Here is an 18,924-nt window from a genome sequence, read left to right on the forward strand (position 1 = left end):
CAGGGGGACAGCGGGCGGCATTCCTCCACTGCCTGCGCCCTGTTGTGTTGCTCTTCGCCGCATGGCTGCAGTCCGCGGATAACATGCCCGTGTCCACGCAAACTTGAGCTGCTGGAGTCCCGCTGACTGACACCAGTGTAGTGGACGCCTTGACTATGGTGGAAAACTACTGAATCCAAAATATAACATAGTTGGAGACTCAAGAGGGAAGCGGAGGTCAAGTCTTGGAGAGATCCTTGTGCCATATCTGCTGGATTTGCGCAGAGACGACCTGTGCTTCTTCTGAAGAGACCTCAGCAGTGGACAGAACAGACAACAGTCACTACTGAGGACGTACACTGCTACCTGATTTTAAACTTTATTATACGGAATTTCCTGGGTTAGGGTTCGTGCTGCTTCAGGTAACAATGACCTTTTGGCCCAGATGGGTCCTTTTCAGCCTCCCAGTGCATGCTGGAGATATTATGTATGGAGTACACTCTCCATCATAATGTGGATTATATGCCAACAATATGTGCACTGACATATTTTGATACAATGCATGTTTTGATCCGTCATTACAACATCAGAATTTGACCTTTCAACTCTTTTAAGAGACATTAATAATAATAATAATAAAAAAAAGTTCTTAGCCTATTTGTTGGTGTAGAAGGTCACTGAGGTATGTTGTGTGAGACAGAGGGTTTACCAGGGTTAGAGCAGGCAAATGCCCTGATATAAAAAGCCTGTACCTTCACTGTAGGGGGGGCATGCAAAATCCAGACCTCAGAGCCAGTCTGTCAAAGCTCCCTAATTATTTAATCCCTCTGCAACTCTAAATGCAGGATGAAACTGGTGGCTGTGTGTGTGTGTGTGTGTGTGTGTGTGTGTGTGTGTTCATAAGACTCCATACTGGTGTGGTTTAATCACATGCTTTATCAAAGAGTCTTCAGGCTTTCATACCAAATGAGCACTACACCTGCTGAGTCCAGTATTTAGTCTGTCTCTCTGGTTAAAATCACAACTATGTAATAGGGTGGAAATAAAACCAAAAATGTTCTGTCCAAGCAACAATTTAAAACCCAGAAATCATATGAAACATTCATGATAAATCCCTTAAATGATCAACGTCTTTCATGGGGTCCTTTTGATTGTTCTAACAGCTCTGTTTTGTGCCTGTGGCCTCGTGAAGGGATAAATGATCACCTCAACCAGAAGAGTGTCTCCTGATAAATCTGAAGTTAGAATCGCCTTCAGCCTCGACGACACATCAGGTAAACACACACACTTGCACTTACAAACTGCGTGCACACACTCAAATACTGTAGCCATCCACACACACTCACTTCAGACCAAACGCACACACCTGTGTTCCAGTATCTCAAAATGATCGTAACAACTTATTTTGGGTTAAGTTACACCTATTACCCAACTGATCATTTAGCACCCGACGGGGCTCGGAGCTCTACTCTCACTGCATTTCCAGTATGTGTGGGACACATGCACCACATTCTTCCCACCAACACAGACCAGGCACAATCTGCCCCTCACACCCTATCACTTTAACTGTGTTCATTCTTCCACACTGCAGCTGAGACAGGTGCTCCCTCTATTTCTGTAGGACCACAGCATATTAAAAACCAAACCACACATGCATGTGCGCAGCTGTGCACTTGCAGAACGCGCATGTATGCACCCACTCACTTGCACAACCTTAGCGTTTATTTAAAGCATGCACAATTCTCTTTGTCGCTCCCACTCCCCCCCCCCCCCCCCCCCCCCCCCCCACACACACACACACACACACACACACACACACACACTCAGGTCTACCCTACCTATGGTGCTAGGTACTGTCTGTCAGGATGTTTTACTGCAGTGGGGCCAGGCACTGGGACAGCAGCTGCAGCTATGCAATGGCAGAGTCAGGTTTCCCCACTAATACTAACAGTGTCCCGCTGCCTGATTCACTGTTCAGCTTTTAGAACACTGGCCTATATTTATAAGCAGTTAACACTTCCAGTCCTACTCCGCCTCAACTCTGATCCCCCTTGTCTTTCTCAACAACCTCAACCAACCATTTGCGTGGATTCAGTTTAGTGTCACCTCGCTTTCCAATGAGTACTTGTGTTCATTCATTCTTTGATCACAGTGACTTTACAGGGCCTGCTCTAGTTGGTAGCATGATTACAGGCCTTCTTTTGTGTTTGTGTTGTAGCTCCAGAGCTGTTCATGCACAGTCTGACCCTATAATATACCTCCAAAATCTTTGGATATTCCCTCGACGATCATGTTGTTGTCTCTTTGAACTTGTGTTTCTCGGCAGGGGAGGCTGAGACCTGTGCGCCGTCTGGGGATCATCCTCTAGGCCCCTCATGACTTCATGCCAGGCATAGCTATAACCCCACACTGTGTCAATCCCAAGCATGAGAACTGTATTTATTCCACATCATAATTGGCCCCATGGCTGCAGGCTGGCCCACTAATACTCCTGCTTTTAGAAGGTTGTATCATCCCAGGATTCTCCACATGTGTTCCACAACTCCAGGGGGACATTACTGGCGAGGCAGAGGCTGGTGCAGACAACCTGTCTGTTTCTGTCTGTCTGTCTGGCTGCCTGTCTGAGAGAAGGGCTCTGTACATACATCTGGTCTGTCTGTTCTTTCTGCCCACTGTGTTTGTCTGTCTGCTCACCTAGTTGTCCCTCTGTGTTCTTACCCTGCGTGTCTTTCGGTCTGACAGCTCATTACTGCTGTACAGTAAGAGGACATGGCTCATTTATAAGTGTAGCACTGTGTTGCAATGTTGTGGTGTCATGTAAGAGGCCCCTATAGTGTTTCATTTCAGGACATTTTATGAGGCGGAGAAAGGCATTAAAGCAACTGCCTGTAGGACAAGTCACTTGGCTGTACATCAAGGACGTGCAGCAAACAATATCAATGAAAACTGAGAAGACATTAAGCACTATGTTTTATCAAATTAACTTGAGATTACTTTTCAAATGGGATAGGGATGATTCCCCACTCTTCAGGCAGAGAGTCATTTAGCATTCTGTGAAAATCCACTTGCAGAAGCTTGTAGGTAATCAATCACACATGTCCTCACATTGTCCTTCAGCAGTGGCAGTTAAAAGGATAAATTGTTGCTTGTTTGTCTGTTTTTTTTAAAGGACATAGCTCATAGGACTGCAACTCTTTTTTGATGTCAATTCCCAACTTTAGAGCTTCCTGCAATGCTTCCAATATTTTCAAAGCAGTTGCTACATGCAGTGATTTCACCACATGATGTCCCACAAATGTCAGGTATCTGCAGGCTAGTTATCATATAGTACTAGAGGAAATCAACCCGAAAACCAGTAACTAAGTACATCAAATACTGTACTTGTGCTACAGTTTTGAGGTACTTGTGCTTTACCAGAGTATTTTAATCTTCTGCTACTTTTTACTCCACTACATCTATCATCATTTGACATCTATAGTTACTAGTTACTTAACACATTAAGATTTTATAAAAAACAATAATGATCAACAGTACTACTATACTCAACAGTATATGAAACATTTAGGCCCACCTCAACCAGCAACAACATTATCATACCTCTTACATGTTAATCCATCAATAATAATTACAAAATATACGATAACGTAACGCTCTGAAAAGGACCCTTCTGTATCATAAGCACTTTAACTTTTGATACTTTAAGTACATTTTTTTGCTAATGCTTCTATATGCTTACTTAAATCTGAGTGCAGGATTTTAGCAGATACGGTTTACTGGTGCTTTTATTGAAGTTGTAGATCTGAATACTTCTCCACCTCTGCAGAAAACACACAGTATGCTTTGGAAGATGGTTGGTATCATTAACCAATATACAATATTGTGTTTTAATATGTCGTGGGCTGTATTGCACTTATTATGATGATTGTTTTTAGCTCAACATTTATTAAATGACGTTCTAAATATTATTATTTTTACCATAATCAGTTGTAACTAACTTCTGTTTCAATAGATGCAAAAGATGTGGAGGACCTCCCTCAGACTTTCCCGGATCTTGAACAGCGATTACAGGTATACAGCACACACTGTAGCATCACATTGAACACACACCTTGTATTGTTGGCAGAGCAACACAAGAGAGCTTGTAGAGAATAGCATTGCATGCCTTTTAAAGGAAAAATAAAAAATAAAGTACTCTATCTAGCTACGAGCATTTTGCATTTTGTGGCTTAATGCTGTATTTTTCTTATGACAATGGAGAGTCAAACAATGCCAAATGCCAAAAGTAATTCCCTGATTTTGAATATATATTTTGCTCTGTTAATATTACTGTTACTGTCATTATTGCTCTCTCCACTCACAGCTGAAGGCCAGACCAGAGAAATCCTTCTGGAAATCACGGACTGAATAAAAGCTGGGCACGTTGAGAGAAAAAAATAGAGTAGATCAAAAATTAACCTTATTATAAAAGAAATCCTGGAATAAATTGGACATTACAGGCTAATTATATAGAAAGTGTGTGTGATGGTGGAATTTTGTTTGGGCGAGAAGCTGAATCCGCACGTCAGGAGAAGCTTGGGTTTAGTTTATCAACCATGTAAATCAATGTTTTCACTGCGTGCACTCACTCTGCTATTAGTGTTGTCATTGAATTATCCTTCAACGAGTGCCAGTGCCGGGGTCACATAAAGTGCATGTTGGTTTAGAGTATCAAATGAGAACAGTAGTAACAGGCCAATGAATGGTAGCTGCTCTGGTTTCTGTTTCGTGCCCTTTTATCTACTTTCTTATTCACACAAAATCACCATATTATAAACTTCAGTTTAAAGGACTGTGAACTTTTTTTTGTTTGACCGTGACATGATTTGAACATGCAGTCTTCTGATGTGGTGTCAGACACGCTACAATTATGCCACAAGGTCTCCAACTATAAGGCCTTCCGCTTTATAATGCATTTATGAGTTGCACACAAGTAATATGGAGACAAGTCAGTTTAGGTCCTCAAACACAGAAACACAGCAACCTCATGTCTCACCAGAAGTCATATCTGCAGCAAATGACCTGGACATTGTTCTGTTACTTTAGGTCAGCGGGTCAATAAAGAAATTAACCTTTCTGCAGATTTCTAGCATAAGTTGAAATTAGAAACAATGTCAGAAAATTGGGCATCAGCTTTCATTAATTAAGGTTGTTTTGCTTGTGTGTTATAAAGTGTTTTTTTTTTAAATATTACGATCTTGTTTTGCTTAACAGCCTGCATATCTGTGACGTCACATATCTCTCTCTGACCTCTTGCAGCCGGTGCCCCCCTGTGTGTCTCTGAGAGAGAGCGTTCATGTGTACAAGGAACACTGCAGGATGGCGAGAGAGTTCCACCAGGTCAAACATGAGATCGCCGTGCTTGAGGATCGCAAGTGAGTCCCTATAAATGCCCTGGTAGCAAGTCTGACTCCAGGTCAGAAGTTTGCATGTTATAATCATGTGAGGTGTCACAGATCTAGTTTTACTGTGTATACTGGTAGCTCTGTCTGTAGTCTTCTTGGCTAGAGATGACATGTAAGTCACAAGGAAGAGGCATTTTGACATGTTCAAATATCTACTTACTGGTTCACTATTAAGTAATATTGATTCAAGGATAAAACATGATAATTTTTTATAATAATGTTAATTTATAGTAATATAGGTGCATGTTTGGACAAAAAATACAAGATTTAGGAGTTATGTTCCCACTACGGCCACCTTTGCAAACACTTGTAAGACTGCGATGCATTTTGGATCAAAATGGCCACCAGGTGGCACATGTTCATAGCTTCCATGCAGCACTTAGCACATGATCAACTGAGAGAGCAGTTTCCTTAGGATGATATTTGAACAGCTGGTATTGTATGACTTTGACATTTTTTTTTTTTTATAATTATGATTACTTCTAAATTAGAAACAAGATCAATGTGTGATGTCTACAGGGATGTGTGTTTCACTAGGTTTCTTTGGTTGATTCTGGATCATATTTGAGAAACGTAGCCCCTTCGCTGGGGTGAATATTACACTAACTGCAACCCTTGTCAGGTGTAATTGAGTGAGAGCTGCTGCTTTAATTCACACATATACTGTATATGCTTGCACATAAGCAGGGGTGTGTAACACACACACACACACACACACACACACACACACACAGTGCACACTGTCCCCTGTGCCCTCAGCAGCTGTGGGTAGTCTTAGCAGAGGGATTTTCAAGGCCCTTGCCGTTACCCCACCACCACACCTACACGCACACACAGACATGCACACACACAACCTACACCACTTGGCAGTTCCGAAATAGAGAACAGCAGGCAGACTCTGATGGGATGAGTATAGCCTTGAGTTTAGATAAGAACATGATGAGTCAGGCTGGTAGAAACTGCTGGTTCTCTTTTTTCACGTTGTCGCTCATGCCAACATCCCCCGTCACGTACGCACACAAACTCAGATGCACACTTATAAGAAACTGAGACACAACTAGACACCAGTGAAGGCAAAAAAACAAACTGTGCTTTTACTGCGATACTAAAAATACAATGATGTAAGGTATCACTGATACTGATACTTTCCATTCATTAGAACATTGAATATATTTCTGTGGAATATTTTCAGATTTTCTGCTATTGCTTGCATGATACAATAAACATTCACTTACTTCCCATATGGGGATGATTACACACAGAAAGACAGGAGAGTTTCAGACGTGTAGTGAAGTATTGCAAGGATGACAACAGGAAGAACACGCTGCGGAGGGATTTTCCAAAATTCACGCAGTCTGCTTTTGGTCAGTATCAAACTACAAGTACATACAGTAACACTCATCTGTATTGTTAATTTTAACTCATACAAGTTTGTACAAAATGAGTCAGTTGAATCAACCCTGTAATGCCAGTGAACTGAATCTTATTCCACCAACATAATGTCAACAAACATGTTGGAAGTTGGAAAGACCCTCCTCAGTGTGTATAGACACATTGACTGAGATATTGATATTAGGCCTAATGTAGTTAAGCCTATTACCGGTATCACCAGGATACAAACAGACTACACAAGAAATAGCCCCATTGTGAAAGAGTTGTAAAAGAAAAGACTTTTCTTTAAAACATTCATGTTCATATTAGGTTTTGAATTAATTTTGTAAATTATTTGAGATGGTGTCATATCTGTTGATATCTTTCAAGTTGGCCGGTGTATGAAATGTTGATCTATTCAGATCTTCACACATTTTGTTACGCTGAAGGAACAAATGTGATGATATATTACTTTTTTCACTGAATAAGAAAAGAGTGTTCTGCACATTTTAGATACATCAGATTTAGTCTGGCACCTCTGGTTTCTGGATTCTTTGACTGAAAAAGATCTCTTCTCCTTTTTCAGGCTGTCTCTGTCACACAATGATGCACACACACACACACACACACACACACACACACACACACACACACACACACACACACACACACACACACACACATGCATGTAAACATGCCTGTTTCAACTTGCTTCTGATAAAGGAAAGAAAAAATAATCAGAAAAGTAATGCATCTGAATCACTCATCTTTTACCGTAAACCACACTGCGTTTGTTGTAGTTGGGAACTGCACTTCAGTTAGTTATGTAACCCAATAAACAGTGAAATCATGTATGACTGCAAAGTTTACAGTAACCTCATGCCTTCCCATTGTGTTTAGTGCATGTGTGTGAGTCATAAAGTATTAAAAAATAATTAATAAAGTTTGCTTACCAACTCAGATGGAAATACCAAAATGGATTGTGGACGTGGAGATACACATATCAAAGTTTCCACTAAACAGTTTTTTCTTCTGTATTATTGTTTCTCGCTTGTGGATCTGGTCTTTCAGGAAATGAATCGTCAGAACCTGGTTTCATAGGTATTTGGACAAGAGCATTTAAAAGGAATAATCCACTGTAACCACCAGTTAAATTATTCATAAAAACGGATTGTCAACAAGTTCAATTTCTCCATATGATTATGACCTTTTGCGCACCATATTCATTCTAAAGTAAATGTGTTTTTTACTAAAAGTTAATTCAAACAAACATGAGAAACAGAAATGTTTTCAAACACTTGATTTGATAAATGTACTTATATATGCCTTTAGGACACAGTTCACACCTCTGTAGCAATGTTGTGTTTTGTTTTAGCCAAGATTTAAAGGGTTAATTTGTGATCCAAATGCCCCACTAACAGAATTTAAAACACTTGCAACCCACTATCACTTCAAATGACTGGTCATTTAATATCCATGTGAAACCTAGACAAGAACTCAATCTGTTATTTGTTTCCTCATATTTGTTTCAATCAGTTGAGCTTTTAAACATAGCTGGAAAACGTTTTCATGGCCACCCTATCACATGTGTGTGTGAATCGCTTAATATTGCAACCTCCAGTAAATATAAACCAGTACCGTCATAGTAATGTCATTAAAGCTGCACAGACAGCCTGTATTGTAGAATAGGGACCCATTTTCGTCTTTGTTGATACTGCTGTTATGTGACTTGGCACTTCTCAACTGTAATACAACACAAACAGTCACACACTCTCAGGCGTGCGGCCGTGACACACACATTGTACACATACGTGTGTGTGTGCGCGTACGCTCACATTGCCTTTCCAAAGTCCAAAGGCTGATCTCTTCCCAGAGTGTGAAATCACTGTTTGCCAGGCGAAGTCAGGTCATCCTGCCTAAACCAGAGCTACACTCATTCAGTTTGGTTTGGCTTTGTTGGGAAAAATGTTGTGTTATTTATTGTGTCGTGTACAAGTGCCCGGCCCACATGGACTTACAAGATACAAAAATACAGTTGTAATGGAGAAACATTTGTCAAACAGGAACATAACTTCTTACATACGTTTAACTTTACGTTACAAACAAAGAACTCTGTCCTAAAACACATCATCTCTCCTGAAGAACTCATCAGCCCTTCGTGTTCGGACTCATTTAATTCACAAAATATTTTCTCTTCAGGTAGACCGTTAAACCTGAATGTAATCTTTGACTTTGGTGACGTTGTGCTGCACAGTAGCTGTTTTTGGCCCACCAAGTGTCTTATTCACTGATTCCAGAGAGGTTAGCTTTGTTGCCCAACAGGATCAATGTTTTTTGCCCCAGCTCAGCACTTCCTGTAAGTTTACATTGTTTCCATGGTTATTTTGTTTTCTCTGGTTTCGTCCCACATCCCAGAAACAAGATAGCTGGAGAATCTAAATTGCTCATAGGTATGAATGTGCATGGTCATCTGCTAATCTGCCTCCTTTTACCGTTTCCCTGCCTCCGCTCAAGAGTTCACTGGGACAGTCTCCAGCAACTGAAAAAGATTAAGTGGGAAGAGATGGAAAATAAACAAATGACTCAACACTTCATTAATTGTAGATTTTGGAGAACTTTGGAGAATACTACACTGTTTTATGCATTTTGATTTTTAAAAACAATGAATGTTAAAATGTTCATCTCACTCATCTATTCAGGCGCAAGTTGCTGGCAGAGCTGGTGGAGGATGAGAAGGTTGCCATGGAGATCGCCCGTCTAGAGGAGGAGTTTCTGCGTCTCACGGAAGAGAACCGCACCTTGGTGACTGTCCACAACGAGCGCGCTCAGCAGCTGGAGAGGCTCTGCTTGACCAATCGAACGAGGCAGGACTCCTCGTGACCTCTGACCTCCGCAGAACCTGAGACCTCCAAAACAGCCAGCTGACGCCAGGCCAGGAAACCAACCAGAAATAAAGGCTCAGTCAGTGCTCATTCTACACAACAACAGTCAGTGAATCAGCTAATTACACAGAAAGGCGCCGTGTTTATTCATGTCTGAGTCATTTGTTTGAACCACAGACGTACTGTCATCATCAGTGTGAAGTTGTTTTAAGGATTCTACCAAGCTATGACACAAGGCCACTTTTCCAGGCACTGTTTTGTTATTATGTGATCTTGCAGAACCATCCTGGTTGCTATTGCAATACCTCACAGTATATATTCATACAATGTCAGCTGCTATTCTGATATCTGTCTCAGGTCCTGTGGAGACTCAGATCTCTTATCTGAGATCTGTGGAGGGAGCCAAAAGTTGGTATGATGTGGTCCAAATGTTGTATTTCTCCCTCTCTCCCACCCCAACGCTTGCCCGTCAAGTTCCTGTTATGATAAAAAAAAAAAACGGAAATGAGATGAGTGTTTAACACAGTGTCAGAGATCGGGGGAATTAGAGCTATTTGTGAGGAACAGCAAAAGAAGAAGGGTGATTATCCATTTCACAATAAGTATCTGCTGCGAAACAACACTGTAAGAGTTGTACATTTTTTTTGATGTCTCACCCACCTGTAGAAGGGGAAGTATACAACAAGATAAACTGTTGCTTATCGTCCTCGTCTATTAATAAAATGCATTTTATTTTAACACCAGCATCAGTTCCTTAGTTTCATTTCTCCAAGCCGGTGCTGTTGTGTCCGTTGTGTGCTTTATGACCATATTGCGGCGCTTACGTGGAAAAAGGAACTAGACATTTTTTTTTCATGAGGGGATTAGCTCATTCTGGAATTATGAAACAGTCACCTGATTGGCCAGTTTGACTCTGGCAGGCTTCCCTCTTCCTCCTTCAAACCATGTGACATTGGCAGCAGTGCATTGTAGTGATGATTGTTCCACTCTGTTGTGCTTTGCTGCCTGGTGCCCCGGCTTTTAAAGCTGTGCTTTTTCTTCATACAAAACTCACATGCAAAGTTTATCATTACACTATTTTTCTGGCAGTATTAAAGTGCCTCCATAGTCATCCTATCACAGATATTTGATAAATATTTACATGGCTAATAACAGTTGCTGACACTTCAAAGGCCACAAAAACATCTAAAATTTAAAATTCATATGAGGATAAATATTCAATTACACTAGCGGTGTTGGTTCTTTATTACAGCTGTGAATTTATTGTACCTCTGCCAGGAAGGCATGCTCTCTCTCTCTCTCTCTCTCTCTCTCTCTCTCTCTCTCTCTCTCTCTCTCTCTCTCTCTCTCTGACACAGACACACACACACACACACACGCAAACACACCACAAAGACGACTTGAACTGAGCTGACAGAAAGATTTGCTGCCACCTGAAAAAGCAACAAGATATGAGACAACCAGGACCTACTGATGAATATTGAGCTGTAGATTAACATAATAGCCTCCCTCTTCTTGCAACAGGTCAGTTTCATTTGTTTTTTACACTCTGTTTTTACACAACTTGTTCTCAAAAATCCAGTATGTCTGCAGTTGTAAGTTAGTTGAGTAAGTCCAGACAACTCAAAACCTAAAGACACAGACAATAGGCAATATCCTGTTTAAACACGGGCTTTATATTCCCAACCTTCGCCTTAATCTCTGAATTGTGTTCAGGGTAAATCTATAAAGGGATTTTCTGGGAAAAGCCTGTTAGTTTACCAGGCGGATCCAAGGGTGGGTTTGGTATGGACGGGAAAATCTGCTTGCTCATCCTATATCAGCAGGAGTGCATGAGTCAGCGCTTGCTCTGTTACACCCAGAGTTGTTGCTACACACACACACACACACACACACACCCACACACACACACACATACTCTCCCTCTATCTCTCCCTCCCTCTCACAGACTCACACACAGGCCATATGACTGAGTCAAGCTCAGTTTTTAGTTTGTAGGCGAGTTGAGATAAGAGTTTCTGGGAAACGCAGCCTGGTTGGACAGCATTCCCTTTAGAAATAACCATGTGTGCTCAACAGCTGGCACTTCCTTTAATGCTCTAAGAAACTTGGATATATAAAGTCAGCTTTGTAAGGTAGGCATGTTTTTGTTGTTATTTGGATGTAAAACTTTTTAAGTATGTATCCTTATAGAGGGGAAATTGTTTACTGTAAGAGTTTGTGTGTGTTTGTGTGTACATATAGGAGTCCCTGATGACCATGTCTGCCCCCCGGTCGTCTGTGTTTACATTCGAGTCTACAGTGCATTCCTCCCATGTGCTGCGCCGCCTGGACGAGCAGCGTCGCCGGGAAACGCTGTGCGATGTTACGGTGGTGGTGGAAGGTCAGAGCTTCAGAGCCCACCGCTCAGTCCTCGCTTCCTGTAGCGAGTACTTCACACACAGGATCTCCTCCCTCACACAGCACGGAGCGGTCATCACTCTGCCACGAGAGGTGAGATCACCTCATGATGCTGTACAGATAGAAAGTAGATACACACAAGCCCTGCTGCCTCACAACACTGTGTAAAAGTAAAGATTGAAATATGACTGAAAGGTTTATTTCCTCAAGGTGTTGACGCTACATGCTGTAGGCTGATGTGAGATTTATCTAATTGTGTTATTATTTATGACCTGTCTCCTTGAAAACACACGATGTGTGACTGTAATGTAGAATATCCCTAAATGTACTGTGCTTATCAACATTAAAATGTTTGTGGTTCTTAGTGGTTTCCAGTCGGCTACCAGACATCCAAGTAACACAAACTGTAATTCCAAAAGGGGACTCCAGTGGGGATTTAGGAATAGTCCTGAAGTTAAAGAAAAAGACAAATAAGGCTCAGAAGTGTCCAACCAGTTTGATCTTTAAGAGGAAACATATCAGCATTTTGAATTTCTCCTGTTGGTTAAGCCATGCTAATAAGGGGATTTTAATTACCAAATCCTTTTTTTCTATTTCTATTATTCCACAATAACTGTGTTTCTTTTACAAATGATTCTTTAAATGGGCGGGCCTGCTAGTACCCAACTTTTTCAACTTAAGAAAAGCCACAGAAACCTTTTTGGTCACATGTATTGGCTGCTGAGCCAGTACAGTCCCACGATCCTGGGCTTTATTTCGCTAAACATTTGTAGTCAGAGTAGTTCTTCTTTTCACATCTGTTCCTACAGTATTATATGCATGATTACCTGACAGAACTTCTTTTTAGAAACTACCTCTTGCTATCTTGGAGAATGAACTAGAGGATAGAAAGAGCTCATTTATGTAATGTGTCCTCTTTCACAGGTGACAGTTGCTGGCTTTGAACCCTTGCTGAAGTTTGCATACACATCCAAACTTCTCTTCGGGAAAGACAATGTCTTAGAAATACGCTACTCAGCTTCCATTCTTGGCTTCAGAGACCTAGATGAGGCATGCTTTGATTTCCTCCTCCCTAAGTTCTTCTCCAGCAGCAAGTCCTCTGCCCCTTTTCAGAGAAAAACCTGCTGTACAAAGAAATGTAAGAGGCGATTATCAAAGGAAGGCCATGGCGTAAACTCTGACGATGTATTGTTGGATGAGAAAGAAGTAAAACCAGTTGCTGACTCACCATCTCAGCAGGAAGTGGATTGGCTCTGTAACAAATCAGTGAACAACAAAATGGGAAGTCAGAACAGTGCAACCACTCTTACACCTGTAGCTGAAGGGACAAATGACTATTTTATGCTGTGTCCAAAGTATCGCAGGCAGCTGGCTTGCGGGCAGAAAACTTGTGTCACAGAGAAAAGTCTGAACAATCCAGTAATCAGGGATGACTGTGACCTGTCCTGCTCGCCCTGCTCCAGCAGCACAAACATTAAGAATGAAAGTGAGGTTGAATTCCCTGGAAATTCAGCCTCTAATCCCACCAGACAGAGCAAAGCAGGGGCTGACGACCCATGGAAGACTGAAATACATGACATGAAAACAGAGGGTGGCGTGGGCCAAGGGGAAATCGATAAGGTTAAGAAAGAAACAAATGAAAGGCAGGAGAAATGGACTGAGAGGGAAAGAGATATGGATATGGAGGAAGACATCAGCCTTTCAGACAGATCCAATGTCAAGGCAGTCCTCTCAGGGCCAAGCACAGCGCTGGGTGAGAGGTCGTCAGGGTTAATATTGCACCATTGCCCCCCAAAGACCTTTGGTGCGAGCCCTGCAATCACTGGGTCACTGGGTCACAAGAGGTTTGTCATGGACATTACAGAGGACAAGAAAACAAGGGACTCTGGTGTGCTAGCACCAATATCCATTCATCAAAAGGCAGAGGAACAGGAAGAAGCTGAGAGGAAAAGGGCAGATGATGACATAGATTCTGGCTGGCAAGAAAAAAGAAAAGGGGGACAAACAGGCAACATGGAGAGAGCGGCCCTGTCAGTAAATAACGCCAGAGACAGGAGCACCGTGGAAAGGGAGCTGTCCGACAAGGGCTCGTCTCAGCTGAACTTCCACGACCCTGACGCAGGAAGTTCCTCTGACACAGGGAGCGGACGGGCGCAGAGCACATCTTTAGAGTGGCTGAAGCTCCACGTCAACCTCAGCTCAACAAGCAACAGCTGTCCCTTTTTCCAGGATCTGGACCAAAGCAAATGTTTATGGAAGGGAGCAGAGCTGTCGGAGTGCGAGGGGGCGTCTCAGTCAGGTGTGTCATCCCTCAACTCCGGGGAGGATGGAGACTCAGAGACAGAGACAGAAGGAGACAGCGAGTCCTACACAAGAGAGAGAGCCAGACAGGTGAGCAGTTAAGCCATGAATCAAGTCTGCACAGGCAGCTGCATGTCTCTCCTGCTGCCACCTAAGTGTGAAGTTCATGTTGTGCTGAAATTAACTTGTGTCAGTAAGCGTCAGCAAGCTCACCCTTCCTGTAGGTTACTTCACTATGTTTGTTTTAGATAAGAGAGTTAGATACAGGCACAGGTAGAGATGGTGTGTGTGTGTGTGTGTGTGTGTGTGTGTGTGTGTGTGTGTGTGAATCCAATTAGTTCAGAGTCCAGTTCAGCTGAAATTGACAGCTCAGCCTGTTGAGTTACCAATGACTACAGGCAGCACAAACAACAAGTTTGAGGAAGCTCTCGTGCTATTGTCCAGACTGACCGTTTGGATTCCACTGAAAGTATAAACAGCGCAGTGAGTGTGCGGACAAAGCTAAGGTCACTTCCGAGGAGAAACAGTGCTTTTATTTACCCTAGATAAAACATGACAAGATTTATAGTGCTCCAATAAGCTTTCCCGTCACACATTAGCAACAGCAATAACCCAGTACCCGACCTCTGCTTTGGAAAGTTCACTTCTCTGTTAATAATTAACAGCTTGGTAAAAATATAACTTACTGTCTGAACTCCATTTTGACTTTTGCCTTGCTTAAATTCTTTTTGTCCATATAAAGCAAGCTCCACACCGATTTTTGATCATTAAATATATTTTTTTACTTCATTCTTTATATTTTAATTGATTGCATGATATCCTGAGATTAGTTTAATTCTTTTTAAATTTTCCTCAGACTCAAGAAATACATGCTGACAATGATCATTTGATGTTGTGAGTATTTCTTATGATGTTCAGACATGCAAATCAAACCCGTCTCTACAAGCCTGCTGCTTTAAAGCAGGTGTATGTGTACTATACTTGCAGGTTATCAGAGTGCCTTCAGGGTCACTAATGTGATTCAAAAAACAGATACAGTCACCGTCCCTATCACCTACAGCATGACGTCATACAAAAAATATCTATAAAAAGCATTGATTTTGGCTCTGTCTCATTAAGGGGTGCTCCTTCATTGATGTAGATACTCTCTCGCTGTGCTCTTTTGTGTAACCTTTATTTCCTGTTTGGGTGTCCTCAGGTGCAGTTGCCATTCTCTGTAGACTGGATCGTGGATCTGAGCAGAAATGACTTCCAGCAGCTGCTGAAGCAACAGGTTTTTACGGGTGAACAGCTGGAATTAGTCCATGACATGAGACGGCGCAGCAAAAACCGCCTCGCAGCTCAGCGTTGCCGCAAGAGGAAACTAGACTGCATCTATAATCTGCAGTGTGAAATCAACAAGCTGGTAAGAAAACATGTTCTTTTTTAGAAATCTTTATTAAGCCACTTCTTGTTTACAGACATGTTAATCGGATTGTGTGTACTGCATGTGTGTGTCGCAGAAGACAGAGAGGGAGAAACTGATCACGGAGAAGAGCCAGCTGAACCAGCTGAAGTTGAAAACATGTCAGAGTGTCTCTGCCTTATGCCAGAGGGTCTGCAGCGAAGCCAACCTGCAGCCAGAGCAACTCCAGGTGTTAGCCAAATACACCTCCCCAGACTGTCCTCTGTCCTCTTTCTTTCCTCACATAGACGCACTCCTTTCACAGCCTGGCTTGCCACTCCAGCTTCGGGCTTCACTCTCAGCCTTTTCTGTGGGCCCTGATAAGTACATGGCGGAGGAAGAGGCTTTGTCCAGCTCCAGAAGGGATACAGTCGCAGAGGATGGTCAACAATCACTTTAGATGCACACCTGGCACACATACTGCAACTTTGTGCGAAACCCATAGAATGTCAAACTGTTTATTAAACCAAAGGTTCCCTCCTTGTATCACACAGTATCTGAGGACATTACCACAGACTGTGGTCTGACTGCAGGCCGCAAAATGAAGCAGTGGCATACTTTTGATCTCATTACAATATGACAATACATTTACAATGAGAAGGCCATAATCAGCACATGTTTTAAGTAACTCCTGCTACCTTTTCAGTACCTTAAAACTTCAGACTTATATTGAAAGGTCGGGAATGCATTCAAGGTGTCCAAAACCATTCATTTTACTTTTACACCGATAAGTCTTTGATGACCTTCTGTGGCGATTGTGTCCAGCTTTGCAACTAGCTTATTACAGTTAAAGGTACCTGCTTACAAATCAATGCAGCCAGGGTGCATTTTGAGAATGTTAAAATTTCAGCACTGAGACAATCACAACTTTAATCATAAATCAAAGGGAACAATAGTCTCTATATTTGTAATGTGCTTCACTGCTTGATTACCTCAGGATAACACACTCATCCGTATATGCTGTACATATGTACTTTAATCATTTTGATACAGTTTGATACAATAAGGTTCTCAGGTGTTGATAAAAATACAGCTTACAATACCTCTTGCAGACAGTGTTGGTTCTGCCCTCTCTGTGCAGAGTGCAGCACAAAACAGCATTTTGCACCAAAACCGGACAACTCAACAAATGGACTTGACATAGTGTGTCATGTTTACTTTCTGGTCGCATGTCTGTCTGTCATGTTTCAGGCTGTTATTGTGGCCACCTGACCACAGTGACACAGCTCTTCTAGGCTGCGCGCAGCTCTCAGAGCTTTGTTTTGAATCACTAAAACAGACCTAAATATGTTTGAAGTGCTGTCTAAAGAGACTGCACCTTAGCAAAGCTTTTATACATGAACAAAGTACACTTTTAGGAGAAAAGCTGCCTCACTCCCATTATGTGTCTGTCCTGTATTGTGGCAAGCATTGGACTTTTTATTTTATGGAAATATTGTGTTTCACCCACAGCCTGATTATCTTCAACACCCTTATCTAAATTACTGCCAAGGGTCAAGTGAACAATGTAGCAATATCTCATTGAGGGATGAAGTACGAGCAGATTTATGTTTATATTTTGTCTCTTGTACTATGAACAGCACAAGTATTCCTATTTGTTTTCTGCATCCCATTCAGTACTCCACTTCCTGTAGCGTTTCTGTTGACTTGTAAACTTTCACCTATTTTCTCCCTGCTTATAGTAAATATTTGACACTTGGGACTCTCACAGAAAATCCAGCTTTGCAACTTCTCTCCCAGGTTCCTCATGATCAAGTTTCACTGTATTAAATGTGCATATATTTATAGATTTATTGTCACTCATGATAATCATTACAATGCGGCTGTCTTGAAAATTATTTGTGTAAAATACGACTAAGACATGAATAATACTGTAAATACAGAAATCAGGTATACGTTGATTTTATGAGGAAATGCTGAGAAACCACATTGAGGGTGTGAAGATGTGTTGTGATGGTTAATGTCTTTCCCCCACCAAGTCGACTTGAGACTGCACATTCAGTGAAAGTAATGCACGATAACATTGGTGCTTATTGCCCTCTAGTGGCAGCGCATGTACAGTCAATAGACTTAGAGCTGTCCAGATGTGTACTACAGTATGTGCTGCACAAATTGCTCTTTTACTGTCTTCCTTTATTTTGAATGCACAAAAAAATTACTGTATCTTTGTATGACAATGTCCAAGTGGACATTTTTTTTAAACAAAAGTGAAACAGAACCAATCAACATTAAAACAGAAAGAAATTGCTCCAAACAGTAAAAGATGTTTGTTATCGTCCTCCACTTATGAAGATGATTGTTAGTGCAATGCAGAACCATCAGTAAGGTTAATGAGATGTAAAATCTGTCAGTGTTCAGTGTGAGTGAAGGATACCCGAACTCATGAGGTCTTCAGAGGACTCATCTTTCAACCTGGACAGACATATTAATGATTTAATAGTGCTTAGTCTTTCATGTTTTCCCTCCTGAGTCTCACTCTCTCCCACTTAGTCTCCTCTCTGCTACTTTTAATTCACTTTATGAGTTTCTCTTTCTTCACTCGCCCTCTCTCTCTCTCTCTCTCTCTCTCTCTCTCTCTCTCTCTCTCTCTCTGTCGGCTATTTTAATGAACAGATACTGCTATTTCATCTTTCAATTTTCTTTTATGTGAGCAAATATAGCGTAATACTCCCCTGATGATTACAAAACCACACCTCAGATCTGTAAATCACAGAAATGTTGGTCATTCTCACTGGCTATCCACGCCCTTATCATAAAAGAAGAGAATTAAAGGAAGATCAACTTGGCCTAATTGATTTTGGCACCTGGGAGTGGGAACCGAGAGTTGCCGAGGTCCCAGGGCTTATAGATGAGAAAGTCACTTTAGTAGAGGAGGTCATTTGCTTGGGAAAGCATGCATTAGTGTTCACATGCTGTAATTAAGTTTCAAATCCCGTCATTCTCAAGTGACTGCACTTCACTTTAACGTGTGTGTGTGTGTGTGTGTGTTTCTGCATTTTCATCCAACAGTGTTTATCGTTTATCGGTTTTTCTTTAGAAATGAGACATCTTGGGAGACATACTATATGAGTCAGTCCTAGTGATAGGTTCCATTATTAGGCCATGG

General features: G+C 41.7%; 2 protein-coding genes across 3 annotated transcripts; both read left to right on the plus strand.

Moving 5' to 3' along the window:
• Positions 1-1,177: 1,177 nt before the first annotated feature.
• map3k7cl (map3k7 C-terminal like) lies at positions 1,178-9,671 on the plus strand. Its single transcript, XM_070918061.1, has 4 exons — positions 1,178-1,253; positions 3,989-4,047; positions 5,275-5,390; positions 9,491-9,671. The coding sequence occupies exons 1-4, from the start codon at positions 1,178-1,180 to the stop codon at positions 9,669-9,671; spliced, it is 432 nt and encodes a 143-aa protein (XP_070774162.1).
• Positions 9,672-11,165: 1,494 nt separating this feature from the next.
• LOC139294994 (transcription regulator protein BACH1-like) lies at positions 11,166-16,455 on the plus strand. 2 transcript variants are annotated; one of them, XM_070917037.1, is made up of 5 exons: positions 11,166-11,197; positions 11,918-12,166; positions 12,998-14,464; positions 15,573-15,779; positions 15,877-16,455. In XM_070917037.1, exons 2-5 carry the CDS (start codon positions 11,927-11,929, stop codon positions 16,216-16,218), a joined length of 2,256 nt encoding a protein of 751 aa, XP_070773138.1. In that variant the 5' UTR covers positions 11,166-11,197; positions 11,918-11,926; the 3' UTR covers positions 16,219-16,455. The 2 variants fall into 2 exon arrangements, with proteins under 2 accessions (XP_070773138.1, XP_070773137.1); XM_070917036.1 differs by lacking the exon at positions 11,166-11,197 and adding an exon at positions 11,740-11,808.
• The last annotated feature ends 2,469 nt before the right edge of the window (positions 16,456-18,924 follow it).

This window comes from Enoplosus armatus, chromosome 13 (assembly GCF_043641665.1).
Source record: "Enoplosus armatus isolate fEnoArm2 chromosome 13, fEnoArm2.hap1, whole genome shotgun sequence".
Taxonomy (NCBI): domain Eukaryota; kingdom Metazoa; phylum Chordata; class Actinopteri; order Centrarchiformes; family Enoplosidae; genus Enoplosus; species Enoplosus armatus.

Excerpts from the sequence above, each read along its gene's own strand:
- map3k7cl (XM_070918061.1), top strand. The coding sequence starts at position 1,178 with ATGATCACCTCAACCAGAAGAGTGTCTCCTGATAAATCTGAAGTTAGA. Across the intron at positions 1,254-3,988 it reads CAGCCTCGACGACACATCAG|ATGCAAAAGATGTGGAGGAC; the intron begins GTAAACACACAC and ends CTGTTTCAATAG. Across the intron at positions 4,048-5,274 it reads ATCTTGAACAGCGATTACAG|CCGGTGCCCCCCTGTGTGTC; the intron begins GTATACAGCACA and ends GACCTCTTGCAG.
- LOC139294994 (XM_070917037.1), top strand. The coding sequence starts at position 11,927 with ATGACCATGTCTGCCCCCCGGTCGTCTGTGTTTACATTCGAGTCTACA. Across the intron at positions 14,465-15,572 it reads CAAGAGAGAGAGCCAGACAG|GTGCAGTTGCCATTCTCTGT; the intron begins GTGAGCAGTTAA and ends GGGTGTCCTCAG. Across the intron at positions 15,780-15,876 it reads AGTGTGAAATCAACAAGCTG|AAGACAGAGAGGGAGAAACT; the intron begins GTAAGAAAACAT and ends TGTGTGTCGCAG.